Below are 20,153 nucleotides of genomic sequence, written 5' to 3'. Positions count from 1 at the left end.
TGTATAAATCAGGCATGGTGGTTCATGCCTATAATCTCAGGTTTCAGGAGGTGAAGGCAGGAGGATTGCTAGTTCAAGGTCAGCCCAGTTAGTTATTTAGTGAGACTCTATCTAAAAAACAAAAGGGCTGGGTAGGGTGCTTGCTTAGCAAATGTGAGACCCTGGGTTCAATCCCTAGTTCTACAAAAAGAAACGAACCTTGGATAAAGCTAAAATATAAGACTAAATATAAAAGAAGCAGCTTATGGGATGATAATACTTGGGAAACTGATAGGATAATAGTGAAGAGAATTTTTCTCACCTTCACGTATTCCATTTATACCAGGATGAGGATTGAACTCAGATCTCAGAGATGTGTCTTGATCAAAGAGGAACCTTTCAAATACCAAAAAAGAAGGCGCACATTATTATGTTTCTGATACGACTAACAACACTTCTGTTAAACTCACTGGGCTTCTCAGTTACACCATTATTACTATTTCTATTTCAAAGTATTATTTCAGAAAGGTACATTTTAATTGAAAATATGTCCAAGAAGAAAAATACTCATTCATGCTTATATTCATTTTTATAAATATTCTGTTATATTGTTTGGGTATATTTTATTGCATTTAGGGAGTAAGAGAAAAATATCAATAGTTTTTGAACAGAGGTAAAATGAAGAGATCTTTTGAAGGACTATCGCCTGTGAGTTTTTTCCTTCCTGTTTCTCTACTCCACAGGAAAGTTGAGATTAAAATCACAGGGCTAAACCCAAGTATGTATTTTCATTATATGTGGATACATAATTCCTTGAATTTTTTTTTATTTACATCTTACTGTGTTTGAGGCAGAACCAAGATAACAGAGAGAAGACACACAGTCCTGAACCCTCAAGAATTTCCAAACCTCTTGAGGGATATAGAACTAAGAAATAGCAATAATTTGCCACAGTGAGTATACTACTTGGTAGACTTAAGGATTTATCTTTTCTGTTTCAAAAATGGGCAAAGAACTTGAATGGACATTTCTGTAAAAAGGAGGAGGAAATGGCCAATAAGTAAATGAAAAGATGCTTGACATCACTAATTATTAGGGAGATGCAAATCAAAATTACAATAAGATACTACTTCATACTCATTAGGATGGCTGTTATTAAAAAAAATTAAACTTTTTTAAAAACAGAAAATAACAAATGTTGGTATGGATATAAACAAACTGAAACTCATCTGTATTTCTGATAAAAATAGGGATAACTACTGAGCAGCAGTTCCTGAAAAAAATAAACAGAACTGCCATTTGAAACAGCAATCCCACTTCTGGATATATATATATATCCAAAATATATGGATATTTTCATATATATATATGAAAGCAGGGACTCAAACAAACCTTTGAATATCCATGATCATAGAAGCATTATTCACAACAACCAAAAGGTAGAAATAAACCAAATGTTCATTACTGGATACAAGGATAAATATGATATATGCATACAGTGGAATATTACTCTACTGAAAAAGAAATACAAATATATGCCACAAAATAGATGAGCCTTGAATACATTATGCTAACTAAAATAAGCCAGGCAGAAAAGGACAAGTATTGAATGATTACACTCAAATGAGGTACCTAGAGTAGTCAAATTCACAGGACAGAAAGTAAAATTGTGGTTGCCATGAGTAGCAGGAGAAGGGAATAAGGAATTATTGTTAATGAATACACAGTATCACTTTGGGATTGAGAAAAAGGTTCTGAAGACAGCAACAGCAGTGGCAGAACAATGTGGATATACTTAATGCCACTAAATGGTACATGTAAAATGGTTAAAATATAAGTTTTATATAAGATATATTTTACCACAACAAAAAAACCTAATTTTAAAAAAATTCCCCAGGATCCATGAACACAACAGTGTATTATCTATAGTAAGGCATAAATATGTAGTTTGGTGCTAAGGTTTTTAAATTTTTTTCTTACTCATTCATGTTTATTTTTACTTTTTTTTTCCAGTGGTACTGGAGTTTGAATTCAGGACCTCATGCTTGCTAGGCAGGTGCCCTACTGCTTGAGCCACTCCACCAACCGTTTATTTTTACTTTTTTTCTAGAAAATTTCAAACCAACTCTGCCCCTTGTTGACTCCCAACAGATTAAAGCTGATCCTAGACATACTAATTCATATCATGTAGAAATATTTCAGTATATTATTCTAAAATATACTCACTTTAACATAATTATAATGCCTTTCAAAATAACCATAATTATCACATCTAAAATTATCTATAATCCCTTAAGTAGTATTTAATTTTCAGTCTATGGTAAGCAGCCTCTAAAACAGCCCCTAATATATATGTAATTGCATATACATAGATTTAGATCCATTGCTTGGGCTAGGAAGGGCTTCTTCAAAGTGTGTCATGAGTTGTTTGACATAACCTTGCTTGCTTATGGACTGAATCGTGTCCAGCCCCAAATTCCTATGTGGAAGTTCTAACTCTTAGTGACTATATTTGGAGATAATTAAGGTTAAATGAGGTCATTAGGGCTTCATCCAATATTACTGTGGTCCTTAGAGAGAGAGAGACACCAGATGTGTGTGCATAGAGGAAAGACACAAGGAGAAAGAATTATCTGCAAGCCAAGCAGAGAGCCTCAGGAGAAACCAACCCTGCAGCTCCCTTGATCTTGGACTTCTAGCTTCCAATATTGTGATAAAATTCATTTCTAAGTGGTCCAGTTTAAGCTGCTCAGTCTGCAGAATTTTGCAAACTAATAACCCATTAGTCCTTACTAGAATCCCAGGTTGGTCTTTTATACCTCCTACCTCAGACCTGAAACTGATCTTTTTCATAAAATGCTGGTTTCTTTTAATGGGATACCATATTGAGGGTCCCCAATACTAGTATTATTATAGTATGATTAGTTAAGGAAGCTATTTTGCAATTTTTTATATCCTTAGAGCATATCATGTTTGGCATGTACAGCTAAATTCCATTACTGGTGATAAAGTAATTTCTTTTCATAAAATTATACCACCAAATCACTACATAATTAGGTTTACTTCTTTCATCTTGTTTTGCTTCTGAGGAATTTTTCATGTCAATTTAACTTAGCATTGTAACTACACGAAACATTTACATTGTCCCAGAGACATATGCACAAAATAAGACCTCTTTAGATCAAAATGGAGAAGCTGCTATGCCTGACCCTTCACTTACCAGTTCTCTCCCTCCATTTTTTGTAAGAGCTTTACTTTTTTATTTTTATTTATTTAATTATTCATTTATTTACATGTGCATACATTGTTTGGGTCATTTCTCCCTCCTGCCCCCTTCCCCCATCGTCTCCCCCTGACTACTAGGCAGAACCTGTTCTGCCCCTATCTCTAATTTTGCTGAAGAAAAAACATAGGCATAATAAGGAAGACAAAGCATTTTTGCTAGTTGACTTAAGGATAGCTATACAGAAATATTCCTAGCATTGCTTTCATGTACACATGTGTTACAACCCATGTTGATGCATCTCTAACTGATTTTTATACTGGTTTCTGATGCCCTTCTCATGTTGACCTCTGTCACTTTAAGGTTTCTTTATTAGTTCCTCTGGAGTGGGGAAATCAAACACTTTCATGTGTTGGGTTTTCTACCTATCCCCATACCTCCCGCATGTGCTGTCCCCTTGTCATGTGATCCAAATCCAACCCCACTGCTGCATTTGCCCTAGAACTAAAGTCCACATATGAGGGAGAGCATACAACTTTTCATCTTCTGAGCCTGGCTAACCTCGCTCAGAATGATGTTCTCCAGTTCCATGCATTTATCTGCAAATGATAAGATTTCATTCTTCTTCATGGCTGAGTACAATTCCATGTGTACAAGTAACATAATTTCTTGATCCATTCATCAGTAGTCTCTCCTTCCATTTTTATTGTATTATCTTCCCAATTTTTAAATATAAGCAATATGTGTGTCTCTTTGCCCCCTTCTTAAATGAGCAACAGTATTCTCTACACATTTTTCTTTGCTCTCCTTAAAAAATGCATCTACTAGACAAATCACTCTACAGGGCAGACCCCTTCATTCCCTTTTATTGATATCACCCCATTATGTGAGCTCTTACTCAATTTTAAAATCTTATTAGAACATGATTGTAGAAGTTAAAAAAAAAAGTTTTAGTAAGAAAATCTGTAAAACTGTTCCATATTTCTATTTCCAATCAAATACATGTCATACACATTATAATAAAAGAACAAGGGTAAAAAAAATCACCATTAAAAAATCCCCAAATTTCCTAATATTTCTCAGCACCAGAAAAATTAACAATAAAAAAGGACTCCAGTCCTTAATTTTTCTATCACACCTTCTAAGAAAGAAAGTACAGGCACATGCTACAAGGGTTAAAAAAAAATCTTTCTTGGCTATTATTTAGGATTAAAAGATTCATTATTCAAATATGAATAACAACATTACCATAGTGCATTTTTCCAGAAGCAAAACAAATCACCAAAAAAATTTTTTATGTTTTGAGGGTTTTTTTTGTTGTTGTTGTTGTTGTTTTTGGTGGGCCTGGAGTCTGAACTCAGAGATTCACCCTTGCAAACAAGGCACTCCTCCACAGCAGGCTTAAGCCACACCTCCCATCCATCTTGCTCTGATTATTTTGGACATGGGGTTTTGCAAACTATTTGCCCAGGCTGGTCTTGAACCACAATCCTCCTGATCTCAGCCTCCCAGGTTAGCTAGGTTTACAGGTGTGAGCCTCCAGCACCCAGATTTGAGTTTTCTTTTTAAATTTAAAAATAACACAAAAGTGGCATAGAAAAACATTAGGGAATAATGGAACTGTTCTATATATTGACTGTGGTAGTAGTTATACAACTGTGTGTTTGTAAAAATTCACAGAACTATATACTGAGAAAGATAAATTCACTTTACATAAATTCTATTTTGAAGGGTGGCATATCCAAAATATGCTTTTGTCATAACAATTACTTTGAGCTGCCTGGTGTGGTGGCTTGAGCCTGTAATCCTAGTTATTTGGGAGGTGGAGAGCAGAAGGACTGAAGTTCAAAGTCAGTTTGGGCAAAAAGCTCCCCAAACCCCATCTCAACCAATGACTGGGCACAGTAGTACACATCTGAGCATAAATGGGAGGATGGTGGTCCAGGCCAGGTCAGACATAAAGCAAGACCCTATCTCAAAAATAACCTACACAGAAAGGACTGGCAGGCTGGCTCAAGTAAGGGAGCGTCTGCCTAGCAAGTATGAGACCAAGTTCAACGTCCAGTACTGTAAAAAAAAAAAAAAGATTACTTTGAGCTAAAAAGCTAAAGTCAATTTAAAAAACACCAATGGAAGAAGGGCATTCTCAACAAGGGCTGGAATGCTGGTTAGGATTTGCAGAGGGAAAGGAACATTTACACATTGTTAGCAGGAAAGTAAATTAGTGCAGCCATGATGGAAAGCAGTATGGAGGTTCCTCAAAAAGCTAAAATTAGAACTACCATATGATCCAGTGATACCACTCCTGGGCATGTATCCAGAGAAATGTAAGTCTGGTTACAATAGAGCCTTTTGCACACCCATGTTTACAGCAGCCCTATCTACAACAAGCTACGGAATCAGCCTATATGGCCTTCAACTGATGATCAATAAAGAAAATATGGTATACATACACAATGGACTATTATTATATAATTTGCAGAAAAATAGACGGAACTGGAGATAATTATGTTAGTGAAGCTAGTCAGGTTCAGAAGGACAAAGGTTGCATGCTTTCTCTCACATGAGGAATCCAGATCTAATATGTGTGTCACACACACATATATAAAACATGACTGTAATTGTGGGACTGTAAGGGGGAGAAGTGGGAGGGGAAGAGGAAAGGAGAATGATAAGAGGTGAACAATATCAAACTACATCATATGTATGTATGAATATGGCATAAGAAAACCCCATGTTTCTCTCAGTCATGTCTCAAGACCAGCCTCAGTCTAAGAGCTGTACTGCCACCAACTATGGCAGCTGAGGCACTGAAAACTAAAGATAAAACATCTTTCTACTAGAACAACTAAGAAAAGAGTCTTTGTAGTCTGAAGAGTATGGGGAGAAAACTTTTTTTCTTTCTCCTTTCTCAACTCTCTGCCTTGAAGGCTGCCCCAGTTGTAGGGAACTGCTTTAATGAGAAGGCTACCACTCTGAGACAAACCAGTCTTTGTGGTCATATGAAGCAGCAAGTAGGTAAAGGGAGAGAAAGTTTAAGAATCCTGGAAAAAAGAGAAGGAAAGGGGATGGATGATCCAGTGTTAAGTCCTAGGCACAATCCAGAGCTATCCACATGTGGAGCAGACCCAAAGCATAATGAAAGGCTTAGAGAACTGAACTATGATATTCACTACTGCCCAAGTCCCAGATTAATCAGCAAGTGAACATGTACCAGACAGACTCAAACAATGTAAGGAAGACTGATGTAAGCATCACACATAAAAGCCAAACCAAACGTGCAGTCTGAACCTAGTCAGACTGACTGCCCGTGAAAACAAAATCAATTTTAACAAGGCCAAGAATCTACAACATAATATTTAAAATATCCGGAATAGAATATAAAATTATTCAACATGAAAAGATTCCTTAGTCCTTAACTCTGGCATTGGAATTACAAGACAAAAACTTTAAAGCAGCCATTATAATCATTCTCTTTTAAGACAAACACTAGTCGAATGAATGGGAAGGTTGAAATTCTCAGGAGAGAAATAGTAACGTAAGAGAACCAAATGGAAATTTCAGAGGAAAAAAATTTATGATAAAAAAAATTGCAAAATGCATCAGTTCAAAAACAGAATGGAGATGACAAAGGAAAAATCAAGTGTATGTAACCAGGTATGGTGGAACATACCTGTAATCCCAGCACTTGGTAGGCTGAGGCAGCAAGAATACAACTTCAAGGCCACCGTAGGCTACATAGCAAGGCTCTGTCAAAAACAAAACAGAATAAAATAGTATCCTGAAGATACAGAATTAGAAATTATAGTCTTAAAAACCAAGAGAAAAAAATTTTTAAACATGGACACTTGGGCCAGACATGGTGGCACACACCTGTAGAATCCCAGCTACTCAGGAAGGCAGAGATTAGAAGGAATTCAGTTCAGGGCCAGCCTGGGCAAAACAAAGCTAGCAAAACCCCATTTCAACCAACAAATGAGGCGTGGTGATATTCACCTACAATCCCAGTTATGCAGGAGACACAGATAGGAAGAACACAGTTCAAGAACAGCCCTGTGCAAAAACATGACACCCTATCAAAAAAAAACCTGAAAGCAAAAAAGGACTGGGGTTGTGGCTCAAGTGGTAGAGCACCTACCTAGCAAGCACAGGCCCTGAGTTCAAAAAAACAGCACCACCACCACCAACAACAAAAAAATGGAGCTCAAGGAGCTGGGAGACAATAGCACAAAATCTAACATCCACATCATTAAAGTATCAGGAAGAAATGAGAAAGTGATTCATATAGAAAAAAATATTTGAAGAAATCATGCCAGAAAACTTCCTGCATTTGGTGGAAGACATGAATGTACAGATACAAGAAACTCAGTGAACCCCAAGCAGGAAAAGTATGCCCAGACACATCATAATTAAACTGCTGAGAACCAAAGATAAGAAAAAAATGTGGAAAGTGAAAAGACTGAGACCAGTAATTCAAATGGGGTGGGGGGCAGAGCAACAAAGGGATGAGAGTTTTTATGGTGAAGGAACTGTTCTGGATCTTGATTTTGATTATGAGACCCTCATGCATTTGCTAAAATGCTCCCTTGTATACTAACAAAAGCATTACTACTAAATACAGAAACCTGGATATCATCCTTTACCTCCTCCCACTGTCATCCCCTGTATCTAATTAAGCACTATCTCCCCCCAAATTCACTTTCTAAAAGTTTCTCTAATTTACCCTCTCCCTCCGTACCCACTGTTTCTTCCTAGCTGAACACTCAACATGTCAGGCTTTGGCTACTTTGATCCCAAACCTAATCTCTACAGTCTTCTTTGCAAAAGGGGACTCTTGCAAAATTCCTATCAGTTTTAAATTGGAAGTTTGTTAGCAATGTGGAATCTTAGCCTTTACCCCAGAACTCCTGAATTGGAACCTACAATTTAACAGGATTCCAGAGTGATTCATAAGTATATTAAAACTGGAAAGCCCTAGTGTAGGGAGCATCAGAGGGAACAGAAATCTGGTTGTAATGGTCCTACACTTACAATCTTCCAAGCACCCTATAAGGACACGAGGTCTGGCATGGCCTCACCCTAGCCTCCTCTGTCACCACTCCGTAGCTCACATTTTATCATTTTAACCATTTGTACATTCCACAACACTGCACCATGCTACGCCTTTGCCCGTGCAGTTTCTTGGCCAAAAAAACCCAACCTGTTCCGCACCTGGCCAATTCTAGGCCACCTCCAGGCTTCTCCTGAGAAGGCAGCCCTGCAAACTCTGACGACCACCTGGACCCTGCGCCTCCCCGATGAGCCTGGCCCTGCCGTCCCACGCTGCAGCCGACGTCTCTGCTCCCTGGCCCCACGCCTTCTCAACGGCAGGGCGCGCTCTGTGCCTAGCACATGCACAAGACAGACGGGATGAACTGAAAGCCCACGTCTTTTTAATTCTTTTAAAACCAGTTTTCCTGTCGCACGTCCCTTTCCTGACTGACGTTCTGCCAACCATCCCTAGCCCGGAGCTGAAGGAAAACTCCCGACTTCTGACCCAAGGCTGCTGGGGCTGTGCAAAAGGACATACAGCCCCAGCCCAAGGGGAAAGGCTTTGTTTTTCCTCCCGGCTGGGGTGGGGACAGACAGCGAATGCTAATTTACCAGTTCTCTCCCCCCGGCCCCCCGGGCTGTCCTCCAGGCTCTGACCCCAGGCGCCCGCTCGCAAGCGCAACCATCAACCAACCCCTGACCGCCTCAGGGGGCCTGGCGGACGCTGGGTCACCTTCTCCAGGGCAGCTCGTCCTCCTGGTCGCTCTCGGTCACCGACCCCTCAATCACAGTCTCATCGCTGTCCCAGCCTGGGGTCTGGGCACCTCTTTCCATCTTTGCCTCGCACTCAGGGTCTTTATTTTACTCTCCTTCCTCAACTTCTCCTTTCCCGTGAGCAAAAGGACGCTTTGCGGGACAGAAGAAATTCAGAGTTTAAAATAACAAAACCCGTGTCAAGAGCCGGGCCTGGAGGGGCAACTGAGGGCACCGAGGGCCGCGAGCGTCGCGGGGTGGTCGAGCAGCAGACGGTCCCTCTCCGCCTTCGCGCCCGCGTGGCCAGCAGGGTGCAGCCGCGCGCCACGGGCCACAGCCATGCACCGCCTACGCCCCGCCTGCGCCCCGCCCCCTCGAGCCCGCGGCCGGAAGTGGTGCGCGGCGCGCGCTCGGGGCTTCCGGCCGATGTTGGGTGTGGTGGTCCCGCGCTGTTGCTGTTCGCAGTTTCCCGTCAGCGTTCGCTGGGTGGCGACAGAACTGGGCTTGTTGCTTTCGGGACTGAGGAAGCAGCACTGCCGCACACTGACCCCAGGCCGAGCCCGCATCGTCACCTACGCTGTCCCTGACGCTGTGACCTGGATCGGATCCTTTATACTTCTGCCGCCGCCGCGGCCCCCGCTCCCAGTTCAGCGCTCTGAAACCAGACGTGATCGTAGACCCAAAGAGCCATGCTAGCCCTTTCCTTCACCGTAATCCCCTTGTCACTCCTCCCCAAAAGTAGTTTTTAGATAAGCTCATCTAATGGATGTATTCTGTATTTTCCCCTCAACTTAAGTTATCCTGAAGTACAGACTGTGTAGGAAAGAGAGTATAAATGCTTTTTCCCTTTTTTTTCAATTTTTAGAATAGTGATGCCTTAGCAACCTCCAAAAATAATCTTAAGTACTAGAATTTTATATATTTGATGTGTTGCATTGTTTTACGAAAGTTTTAATTCAAACTACAGTAATAAAGGACATTTCAGTCAATAAAGATTTATAACTGGCTGGTGAGGACCTTGGTCAGCCTGTGTAGGTACAACCTGTGATATTAGCACAATTTCAGAATTGCCCACGAGAATGTGTCTCCATGGTGAAGCTCTTCATGGCTATGACCTAAAACAAAGCCAGATGGTCTACCTGCCAAGTGAGAGGAAGACTTAGGACAAGGTTGAGCTCCGTTCCCTTCAGTAACAAGTATTGCATTTAGTTTTCACTCGGCATGTCTACAGTCTAGCTACATAGTAAGTGTGAAATAGGGTTTTCTGAATCCCCAGTTTGTTCCCCTTTGCACTACCTGGAGTGGCTTTGTCCTTATTTTTTGTTTTTACTGTTTAGATCATATTTAAGCCACTGCTGTTTAAAACACAGGGTTGGTGGCTGTCCTTTAAACTTTCCTTTTAAAACATTTCTCACCTCAGCTTCATAAATAGGGAGAACGGTAATAAATACACAAAGTACAAGACCTCTGAGGCTCTGCATGGTATCCAGTCCTGTAATCCCAGCTACTGGGGAGGTGAAGGTAGGAGGAACCCACAATCTAAGGCTAGCCTAAACAAAGTTAGGGAGAACCTATCCCCAAAACAAACAGAAAGCAAAAGGGCTGGGGCTGTGACTCCAGCAATAGAGCACTTGCATGAGGCCCTGAGTTCAATGGCCATTATCAGAAAAAAAAAAAAAAAAACTAGATCTCTGTTGTCTTCACATCTGTTCACCTATGTCCTCCATATTTAACACATAAGTTCTCCGCTGTCCCACACACTTTTGATCATCCTGCTCTAGTTTTCTTTTTTTTTTTTTTACTTGGCCGCACTGGGGTTTAAACTCAGAATTTAAGGCTTGCTAGGCAGGTGGGTTTACAGCTTAAGGCACTGCACCAGCCCCTTTTTATGGAAAGGAGACCCTTTACAGATAGTCTCCAGAATTTGCCCCAGGGCTAGCTTCAAACTGTGATCTTCCTGATCTCTGCCTCCTGTGTAGCTAGGATTACAGGCGTGAACCACCTGTGCCCCGCTTCCTGTTCTACTTCCACAGGAATGGAGGGCACATTCTTAGCAAAGGTTAGTGGGCGGCTCCAGACGCCCTAGACCAACAGGTGACTTCCACTGGTGACAGCACTGGCTCCAAGCATCTCATAACTTTTAAGCTAAGTATAAAAAACTTCTGAGCCTGAAATTAAAATTAAAATTCCATTTTAAGATGCTTTTTCTTTCAGTAGAAAAAGTCAATTTTTTTTTAAGTCTTCAGTTCTTTTGTTCAAGAGAGCTTCTAATAGTCAAAGCATAAAGAAAAAATGGCGGGATGAGCCTCATAAATGCCTGTGTGATTGTAAAGAAAAAAATCACAATTTTAAAAATCAAATTTTAAAGAAAAATTTTATGTTTTTGTAAAATTCAAAGTTTTATACAAAACAGATGAAAAAATGGACAGGATATTTGTGTCAAGAATTAATGCTGTGCCAGGAGTATGACTTATGCCTGTAATTCCAGCTACTGGGAGGCAGGAGGCGGGGAACTGAGACAGGAGGACTGCAGTTGGAGGCCAGTTTAGGCAAAAGTTAGCAAGACCCTATCTCAAAAACAAACTAAAAAGGCAAAAAAGACTGAGGGCTCAAGTGGTAGAGCACTTATCTAGCAAGTGCAAGACCATGACTTCAATCCCCAGTACTGCCAAAAAAAAAAAAAAAAGTGAATGGATCAGGCTGACAACCTACTTATCAATCCTAACCTCTCAAAACCGAGACAACCAGATACATTCCTTTCTGGTTTAATACAGTAGGAATACATACATTACCAGTAAGTATTCTAGGCCAAAAAAAACTTTTAAATTTTGAATATAATCAAATCTCTAGACCTACCTACCATTATGTATATGGAGAGAGGAGTGTAGAAAAATTTGCAAAACAACATCAAAAGGATAAAATTAACCAAATCTCGAATTTAGAAAATTTTATAGGACAAGTAAGTTGGCTTCTTTTAGCTATTAAATATTATGGGATAAAAAGGAGAGCATGGGAACTCTTAAAAGAGACTAAAGAAGGAAAAAAATTTAAGCAGTTCAAAAAGGAAAATAAGAGATGACAGAGTGGCTCACGTGGTAGAGGACCTGCCTAGCCTAGCAACCATGGGGCCACCAAAAAAAAAAAAAGGAAAATGGGTTGATAATATAAATGCTAATAAAGAGTACATTAGCCAGAAAATCCAGAGAAAAGCATTGTATCCTTTTTACACTGTCAATCAGAGATTCTCCAAAGAATAATGATTATTTATTTGGGAGTAGCAATAGGAATGCACATGCCATAGTATATGTGCATACTTAAAGAGATTGAGGCATGGGAAAGTTTTAAAAGGCAAAAATGAGAATTACAGAAGATATTTTGAAACAATAATCCTTTGTCACAAGGATCAGTCACAAAGGAGGTGCCAGTCTGAGGCTGAGCAGATAGTTGCTAGATAAGATGTCCTCCCAGAAATAATTCTTGTGTAAGTTTGCAGTGGCCTTAAGGTTATGGTTCTAGAGTCTCTTTTGTGACAGTTACTATCAGGAAAATGTGCATGATAACCACTCCTTCATAACCTTTTGGCCTGCTTTGTTTACATATGTATGTATTCATTCATTCATTCATTCATTCATTATTTTGTTAGGTTTACTCAAGCAACTCCATTTTAATTCTGACAACTTTCACCATTCCAAGAATTATTTTTTAATTTTAAGCCAGGAAACAGTGGCTCACACCTATAATCCTAGCTACTCAGGAGGCAGAGATCAGGAGAATGGTGGTTCAAAGCCAACCCTGGGCAAATAGTTCTTGAGACTCAGTCTTGAAACAAACCCATCACTAAAAAGGGCTGGAGTGACTTAAGTGGTAAGAGTGCCTATGTATCAGGTCCTGAGTTCAAACTCCAGTGCTGCCACAAAATATATTTTTTAAAAATTTTAAACACAAGGCAAAATAAAATTAATTTAGGTTTTGTCAAAATTTGGATCTTTGAGGAATAGTATTGTGCATTAAGTTTATAAAATTAAACCAAGTAATCTTTAAAAACTATAATTAAGTTTTAATTGCTTGATTTCATTTAGGCTATAAATTAGGCTATACTTCATATAAGAAAATTTTCCTATCTGGAAATTCTTTATTCCTTGTAAAGGTGAATTAAAATACAATGTTAGCTCTACTACCTCAGATTTACATTAGGAAGAAAAATCCAAAATTACATCCAATATCACGTGTGCTAAACAAACACTAGTGAAACTCAATGCCCCAATGAAAATCTAAGACTATGGGACTTAGCTTATTGCCTCCTTCTGATGGATGAAGCACATAATACACATGTAAATGAATAAATAAGATATGTGCCTCGATGAAAGAGATAGGTTGCTGAGATAGAGAACATGATTAGAGAAGGCCTCTCTGAGGAGGTGACATTTGACCTAAGATCTAAAGCATGCACACTGAGGGCAAAGGCTCTAAGACAACATAGGCAAGCACCTTATGGGCCTGGAGGTAGGGAAGTAAAGAGGAGAGGAGAGTGGTATGAGATGCGGCTCCAGCACCAAGCAGGAAGTAGATTATGTACAAGGTATAATGTAAGGACACTCATTTGGAAATGTGAAATTTGAAAAAGTGTGGTTATACAAATATCTTGCTTTTATAATTAAGATTAAAATATCTTCATATCACTTATACCTTATACAATTTAAGTCCGTCAGCTATATGATGTGAAACTGTCATGGGAGGTTTGATTTAACATAATTATAATACAGCATGAATCTCTAAGAGTAAATCCAGCAACCACATTTCACCTGAGTAATAGTATTTCTCCCCCAAATAAAGCTATATAATGCATTTCAACAAGTATTCCATGATAAGTATTTTAAAATGCATTTTCCAAAATAACCTGCATTTTTCTCAATGGCAAACATTTTATATGTGTTTTTTAAAAAAGTTAGCCAGGTACAGTGGCCATGCCTATAATCCCAGCTATTCAGGAGGCTGAGGCAAGCAGGAGTATCACAAATTCAAGGTGAGCCTGGGCAACATAGTAAGACTCTGTCTAAAAAAAAAAGCTACTTATCCATTAACCCAGCCCAAGAATTTTACATGGTATTCAGCAAAAATTAAAACTGTTGTGTAACCTAAAAATCAGGATACAAAAAACTCAAAAACTACAAATGTGGGAGTGCCCAAAAGCAAGTTTTATACATGACTGGTGTTGGTTCAGTACCTATATTTACTTTGATTCATGTATGTAGGTATATGCCAACCATAACTCCTATGGGCTATCTCCCTTCTTAGTGCAGAATTTAAGACAGTTCAATTTTACCTTAAAATGGAGTAAAATAGATAAGACAACACAAAGTTAGGAGTACTATGAAATTTAAGATAGTACCCTAAGCCAGATACAGTGGCTCATGCCTGCAATTCCAGCTCCTGGGGAGGCAGAGATCAGGAGGATTGTAGCTGGGTACAGCCCAGGAAAAAACGTTTGCAAGACCCCATCTCAACCAATAAAAAGCCAGCAGTAGTGGCATGCCCGTCATCCCAGCTAGGTAGGAAACATAAATAGGAGATCAAAATCCGGGTGGCCCCAGGCATAAACTTGTAGACCCTGTCTCAAAAATAACCAACACAAAAGGGCTGGTGAGGGGCTCAAGTGATAGACAGCCTACCTAGCAAGTACAAGGCCCTGAGTTCAAATTCCATACTGCCAAAATAATAATAATATAACCTATTATGTAATTAATATTTTATCATTAAAAACCTCTGAAAAGTAGCTAATGGCCTTTGTTATCCTGGCAACTGATAAGAAGATATATTATAATGAAGCCTATGAAATTAGAAGATGATTACAAAAACAAGTATTTCAAAAATAAGAATAAGATACTCCCAAAGGTAAATTACAACAATGTCTCCAACCCCTTGCCCAGGGTGCCTGCAAATTGTTCTTGCTGTTCTATATGCTCCCTGATGTGATAGTTATTCATTGTTTAGTCCACTAATCATTGAATAATAATATACTTCTTTAGAAGCAGAAATAGAAATCATCTTAATTAAGGTGCAACAGTAATACATTGACCATCTGTCTCAGAAGAAATACATTCCAACATGTTATACTTTATGATGACATGAAAAGAGCAACAATATTGGCACATGGATATTGAATCACTATTACATTTCAGGATTTTGTAAAGATTCTTAAGATTGTTTCCCCCTCCCCCCCATATGCTCGGTTAATGTTAGTATCAAAAATTAACAGTCAAAGTAATACATGTGGCCATGATAGACTGACAAAGAATTAGAGACTCAAATGCAGAATTCTCGTAAAAGTAACACTGATTTTGTTAACTACATTTTTGTTGTTGTTTTAATTTTATTTTTTGCACTACTGGAGATTGAACACAGGGTCTTATGAATGCTAGGCAAGAGTTACTACTTGAGCCATGCCTCCCACCCTTTTGTTGGTATTTTGTTTGGGGAATAGGGTCTTGCTAACTTTGCCCAAGTTGGCCTCAAACTCAGGCTCCTCCTGCCTCCACCTCTCATATAGGTATGATTGCAGGTGTTCGCCATCACACCTGACTTTATCAACTGGACAGAGTCCTCCTTGTCTGCCTCTCCAGGCAAGTAACACTCACAGATGGCCCAAATGCTATGTGTCTTCCCTCCCTCCCTCTCTCTCTCTCTCTCTCTCTCTCTCTCTCTACTTGTTTTTACTCCTCTGTAGTAGTAACTGATTAACACACAATTTTAAAAGATGCTAGCCTAACTCAAATTAAAGGAATCTGCATTAAACAGCCATAACATGTTTGTTGGTGTGTTTGTTTAGTCTATCAGTTTGCCAAAAATGAAAAGAAAAAGATGATAATGCTGAGTGCTGGAAGTGATGTAGGAAAAATAAGGGCCTCATACATTCTTAGAGGAAGAATAGAACAGGTTAGATCAGTCTTTAGTTTTTACAGAGTAATTTACAACATCTATTAAAATGTTTCATATGTATATACCCTTAGAGATAGTCTTCCCACTTTTAGGATATTATTTCTACATTCACACCAATTATAATTTTAGAAGACTGGAAACACTCTTAATATCCAACAATAGGGGATCATGCAGTGGAATATTCCTTGTCATTGAAAAGAATGAACTACAGATATCTGCTGGGACAGGTATAACTGTGTTGCATTATTTACAGAATAAAGCAAAGAGCAGAACAACAATGACAGCTCCAGAATGTCATATCAAGGAGACTTAAATAAAATCTCCTGGGAAGTGGAAGCTATGAAACTTCACTAAAGATTGCATTTGAATAGCAAACGAAGATTTCAGTTCACAGCTTTATAGCAAACACTTGGCTTGATCTTAGATTGTTTGTTTATGCAGAGTTGTTTAGGAGAGGTGAGGAAATAAGAGAGTAAGATAAAATCTCCACACATACCAGGCCTGACCCAGCTGCTGTAGGTTAGCACAATCTTTTTCATTGCTTCTTTTTATTGAAGTATAATTTGCATATAATGAAATGCGCAAACCTTAAGAGTTCAATTCAGTGTGTGTGCTTTAAACCATTATATTTCTGCATGGATTTCTTACAATAGTACACATGATCCTATGGGAGGAGAAAAGTTCTAAATGAAGAAAAGGCAATACACAGCAGTAGCTTGAACCTTAAGAACATAATTAATTGAGGACTATAGGTGTGGCTCGAGTGATAGAGTGCCTGCTTTGCAAACGTGAATCCCTGAGTTCAAAGTGCAGTCCCTCCAAAAAAATTAATTAATTAAAAAATACAAAACAAAAAATTAATTAATTAATTTAAAAATACAAAACAAGAATGAGAATTTAATTGACATAAGTAGCACTAACATAATAAAATAAATTTTAATGGTTTTTGGATTGATGAGATTGCCGAATGAGCACATGATAATGGGCCCTTCTTTAAATATAACTAAAATAGCCATGTAAACATGTTTAAACTAATGTACTTACAAGTCTACCAATGTAGAAAAAGAAGCACAAAAATCCCAATCAAAAGAGGTTATTTATAATCTCAATGTAGTGAAATAATGCAGTTCAATGATTTTTGACAATTTGATCACCTGTCACTTTAAGGTCAGAAAATTCTGAGAAATGTGGTGTTAGGAGATTTATTTCATCATTGTGCAAACATCATAGAGTGTACTTACACAAGGCTAGATGGTACAGGCCAGTCACTATACATGGCCTCTTGATGCAATCAAGAGACTGCATAAACAGGAGATGTGTGTGGCTGCTGCTTTGTGTCACCAACAATTCTTGGCACCCGTTGGTTTGAAGATGCATCACTTAGAGCTCTGCCTTCATTATCACATGATGTCCTCCCTGTGTCTCCCTATTTCTGTGTCTCTTCTCTCTTACCAGGTACCAGTTATATTGGATGAGAGCCTACCATATTCCATTAGGCCTCATCTTAACTAATTACAACTGCAACAACGGTATTTTCAGATAAGATCACATCTAAGGTTCCAGGAAGGACATGAATTCTTGAGAGACATTGTCCAACTCAGTAGAATGCTTTTTGTATCTTATGTTGAAATCAGTGTTTTACCTAAGGTCATAAATATGTTCTTCCCTTAAAAGTTCTGAAGACAGTCTATCTTGTTTACTTCTGGAAGCACTAGGATTCTACATTTAGTTCTATGATTGATTTCTAGTTATTTTTGTGTATATGTAATGAGGCATGATTTTTCCAGGTGGATTTCCAGTTGTTCCAGCACCTTGTGTTAAAAAATTATCATTTCCTACTCTAATTGACTTCTCACCTTCACTTACTTTCAAACAATCATGATATGTTCCTGAATACATGACAATTGCCAGAGTTAAATAACAATAAAGCATAACTAAACTATTAGGTCCCTTTTCTCATCGTGTGTATTATGGAAAAAATGCTCGGCATACAATGATTATGAAAGGCAGTTGTGGCTCAGAAAGCATTAAACAAGATGAGGGAAGAGTAAAGGAAGAGTAGTTTTCCAGAGAAAGGAGAAAGGATATTCCAAGTTTAGGTATGTACCACATAACATTTCAGTCAACAATCAACCACACATAGAACAACAGTCGTATAAGATTATAATGGAGTTTAAAAAAATTCCTATCACCCAGTGAATGTAAGCTAAAGAAAAGGCAAGAGAAAAAGAAATTGCAGGTGAAAAAAAATGAAAAGAAAGCCCTCCCCCCAAAAAATCTACAGTGAAGAATTTAACAGAAACATTTACAGATCTCGAAAATTTTAAAAGTTCAAGGACGGATGTCAACACTGAAAGCTTTTCATTAGGAAAGAAGAATGTTCATGGTGCTTAGGTCTGCTTACAAGTAAACCTAATATGAAATAAGCAAACCCGAGCAAACCACCATGGATGAACTTCTGATAAAAGTGACACCTCCTCAAGAAGAGCCTCAGACAAAGAAGGTGTGGTGACTAATAGCTGTAATGCCAGCACTTGAGAGGTTGAGGGAGGAGGATTTCCAGTTTGAGATCAGGCTGGGCTACACAGAGACCCTGTCTCAAACCACTTCCCCCTAAAAAAATTAAAAATTAAAAAAAAAAAAAAAAGAAAAGCTCCTTAGGCAGGCAGTCCTTCAGGAGGGATCCAGAAGAAGGCCCTGCGATCCGGGGTGACACTAGCTCTGTGTGTGTTATTGTCCCTGAATAACATCTAGTGAGGCAAGATGTAGAGGAGGAGGACAATAATACTGGTGATCCTGATCCTAGGCTTTTGTCTGTGTTTGCATCTCAGTTTTTAACAACAACAACAAAAAAATTAAAAGTAAAAAAAATCAGAAAAAGCTTGTAGAATAAGAATATAAAGAAAGCATTTTTGTATGGCTATACAATATGTTTGTGTTTTAAGCTAAGTGTTACCAAAGAGTCAAAAGTTTATGAAACATTAAAGTTCTTAAGCTAAAAATGTCACAGTAAGCTATGGTTGATTTATTATTTTAAAAGAAATATAAATTTAGTGTAGACTAAATACAGAGTTTAAAATCTACAGTGGTGTACAGTTGTGCCCTTGGCTCTTACATTCATTCACCACTCACTCAATTACCCAGAAAAACCTCCAGTCCTGCAGGCTCCATTCATAGTAAATGCCCTATACAGATGCACCATTTTGTATCTTTTATATCATATTTTCCACTATCCCTTTTCTGTTTATACATACACATACTTACAATTGTGTTGCAATTGTCTACAGTATTGGGCACAGTCTCATGGGTACAGGTTTGTGCTTAGGGCCACATAGCCTTGGTTTGTTGTAGATTAGACTATCTAGGTTGGTGGAAAAGTACAGTCCATGATGTTCACACAGTGATGAAATCACCTAATGACATATTTCTCAGAATGAATCCCCATAATTAAGTGACATATGACTGTATAAAGATTGGCCATCACTGCATAGGCACCAAATACCATAAAGCTAAAACTGGCTCTTCAGTTGATAGTGCATCCTAGCCAGGAGAAAAAGATAACATGATTTCTTTATGGCAGGTCAAAGTTGAAATCTAGTGAATCATTTACAAGCCAGCCACAGAAGTGAAGAATTAGTCAATCAATGTTGGCAGGCCTTGCTGGGGTAGATTATGCACAAGCCAAGTAATGATAGTGAATATAAGCCCAACTAGAGTAGACATTATTTAGATTTGTTATTGTTATCCTCTTTCATTTTCCCTTGTGTTTTTCTATTTTACCTGTCCTCCTTCAGCCTTCCATCTTTTACATTTCTCCCCAATGTGATACCTATATTGTTGAAGGACCAACTCACTTCCCTCCAAGTAGGACTCTCAGAGAAGAGACTTCCAAAAATTATTGTGCACATTATGACTTCTTGTTTCTTGGTTCTCCTCCTTCCCTTAGCTTATCACAAACTCTGACCCCTCTAAGAATGGCCTATGTGGAGGACAGAAAGGGAGACAGAGGATGGCAAGAAAGGTCCTACTGTCACAAGCCTGGCATCTTTAGTTGAGGAACCTCGCTTCATTTGAACTGGTCCTGGTTCTGGCAACTCTACTACAGTGGCGGTGACAATGTGGCCACTGGAGCCAACTCCTTCTAGTTTGTGAAGACAGTTGTTCAACTTGCAGTTGTTCAATTTTTTAACTCTCAGTAACTTTCCATCCACTGACCTCCACATTGCTTCTT

At 38.6% G+C, this 20,153-nt stretch overlaps 1 protein-coding gene across 6 annotated transcripts in view; it reads right to left on the bottom strand.

Annotated features, from left to right (window-relative positions):
- Ankrd31 (ankyrin repeat domain 31) overlaps positions 1–9,311 on the bottom strand; it is a 186,755-nt gene extending 177,444 nt beyond the window's left edge. For 5 of the 6 annotated variants that reach the window (XM_074077275.1, XM_074077276.1, XM_074077279.1 and 2 more), the window contains exons 1-2: positions 8,967–9,311; positions 302–375 (exon numbers count right to left, since the gene is read on the bottom strand). In XM_074077275.1, the coding sequence (XP_073933376.1) occupies positions 302–375; positions 8,967–9,067 (175 nt within the window). In that variant the 5' untranslated portion in view covers positions 9,068–9,311. The remainder of the gene's footprint in view (positions 1–301; positions 376–8,966) is intronic. The other variant, XM_074077280.1, reaches the window with a different exon arrangement.
- Between the last annotated feature and the right edge of the window lie 10,842 nt (positions 9,312–20,153).

Source organism: Castor canadensis, chromosome 6 (assembly GCF_047511655.1).
Source record: "Castor canadensis chromosome 6, mCasCan1.hap1v2, whole genome shotgun sequence".
Classification (NCBI taxonomy): domain Eukaryota; kingdom Metazoa; phylum Chordata; class Mammalia; order Rodentia; family Castoridae; genus Castor; species Castor canadensis.
The sequence above is the reverse complement of the archived record's forward strand: the minus strand, read 5'-3'. Positions and strand labels throughout refer to the sequence as shown.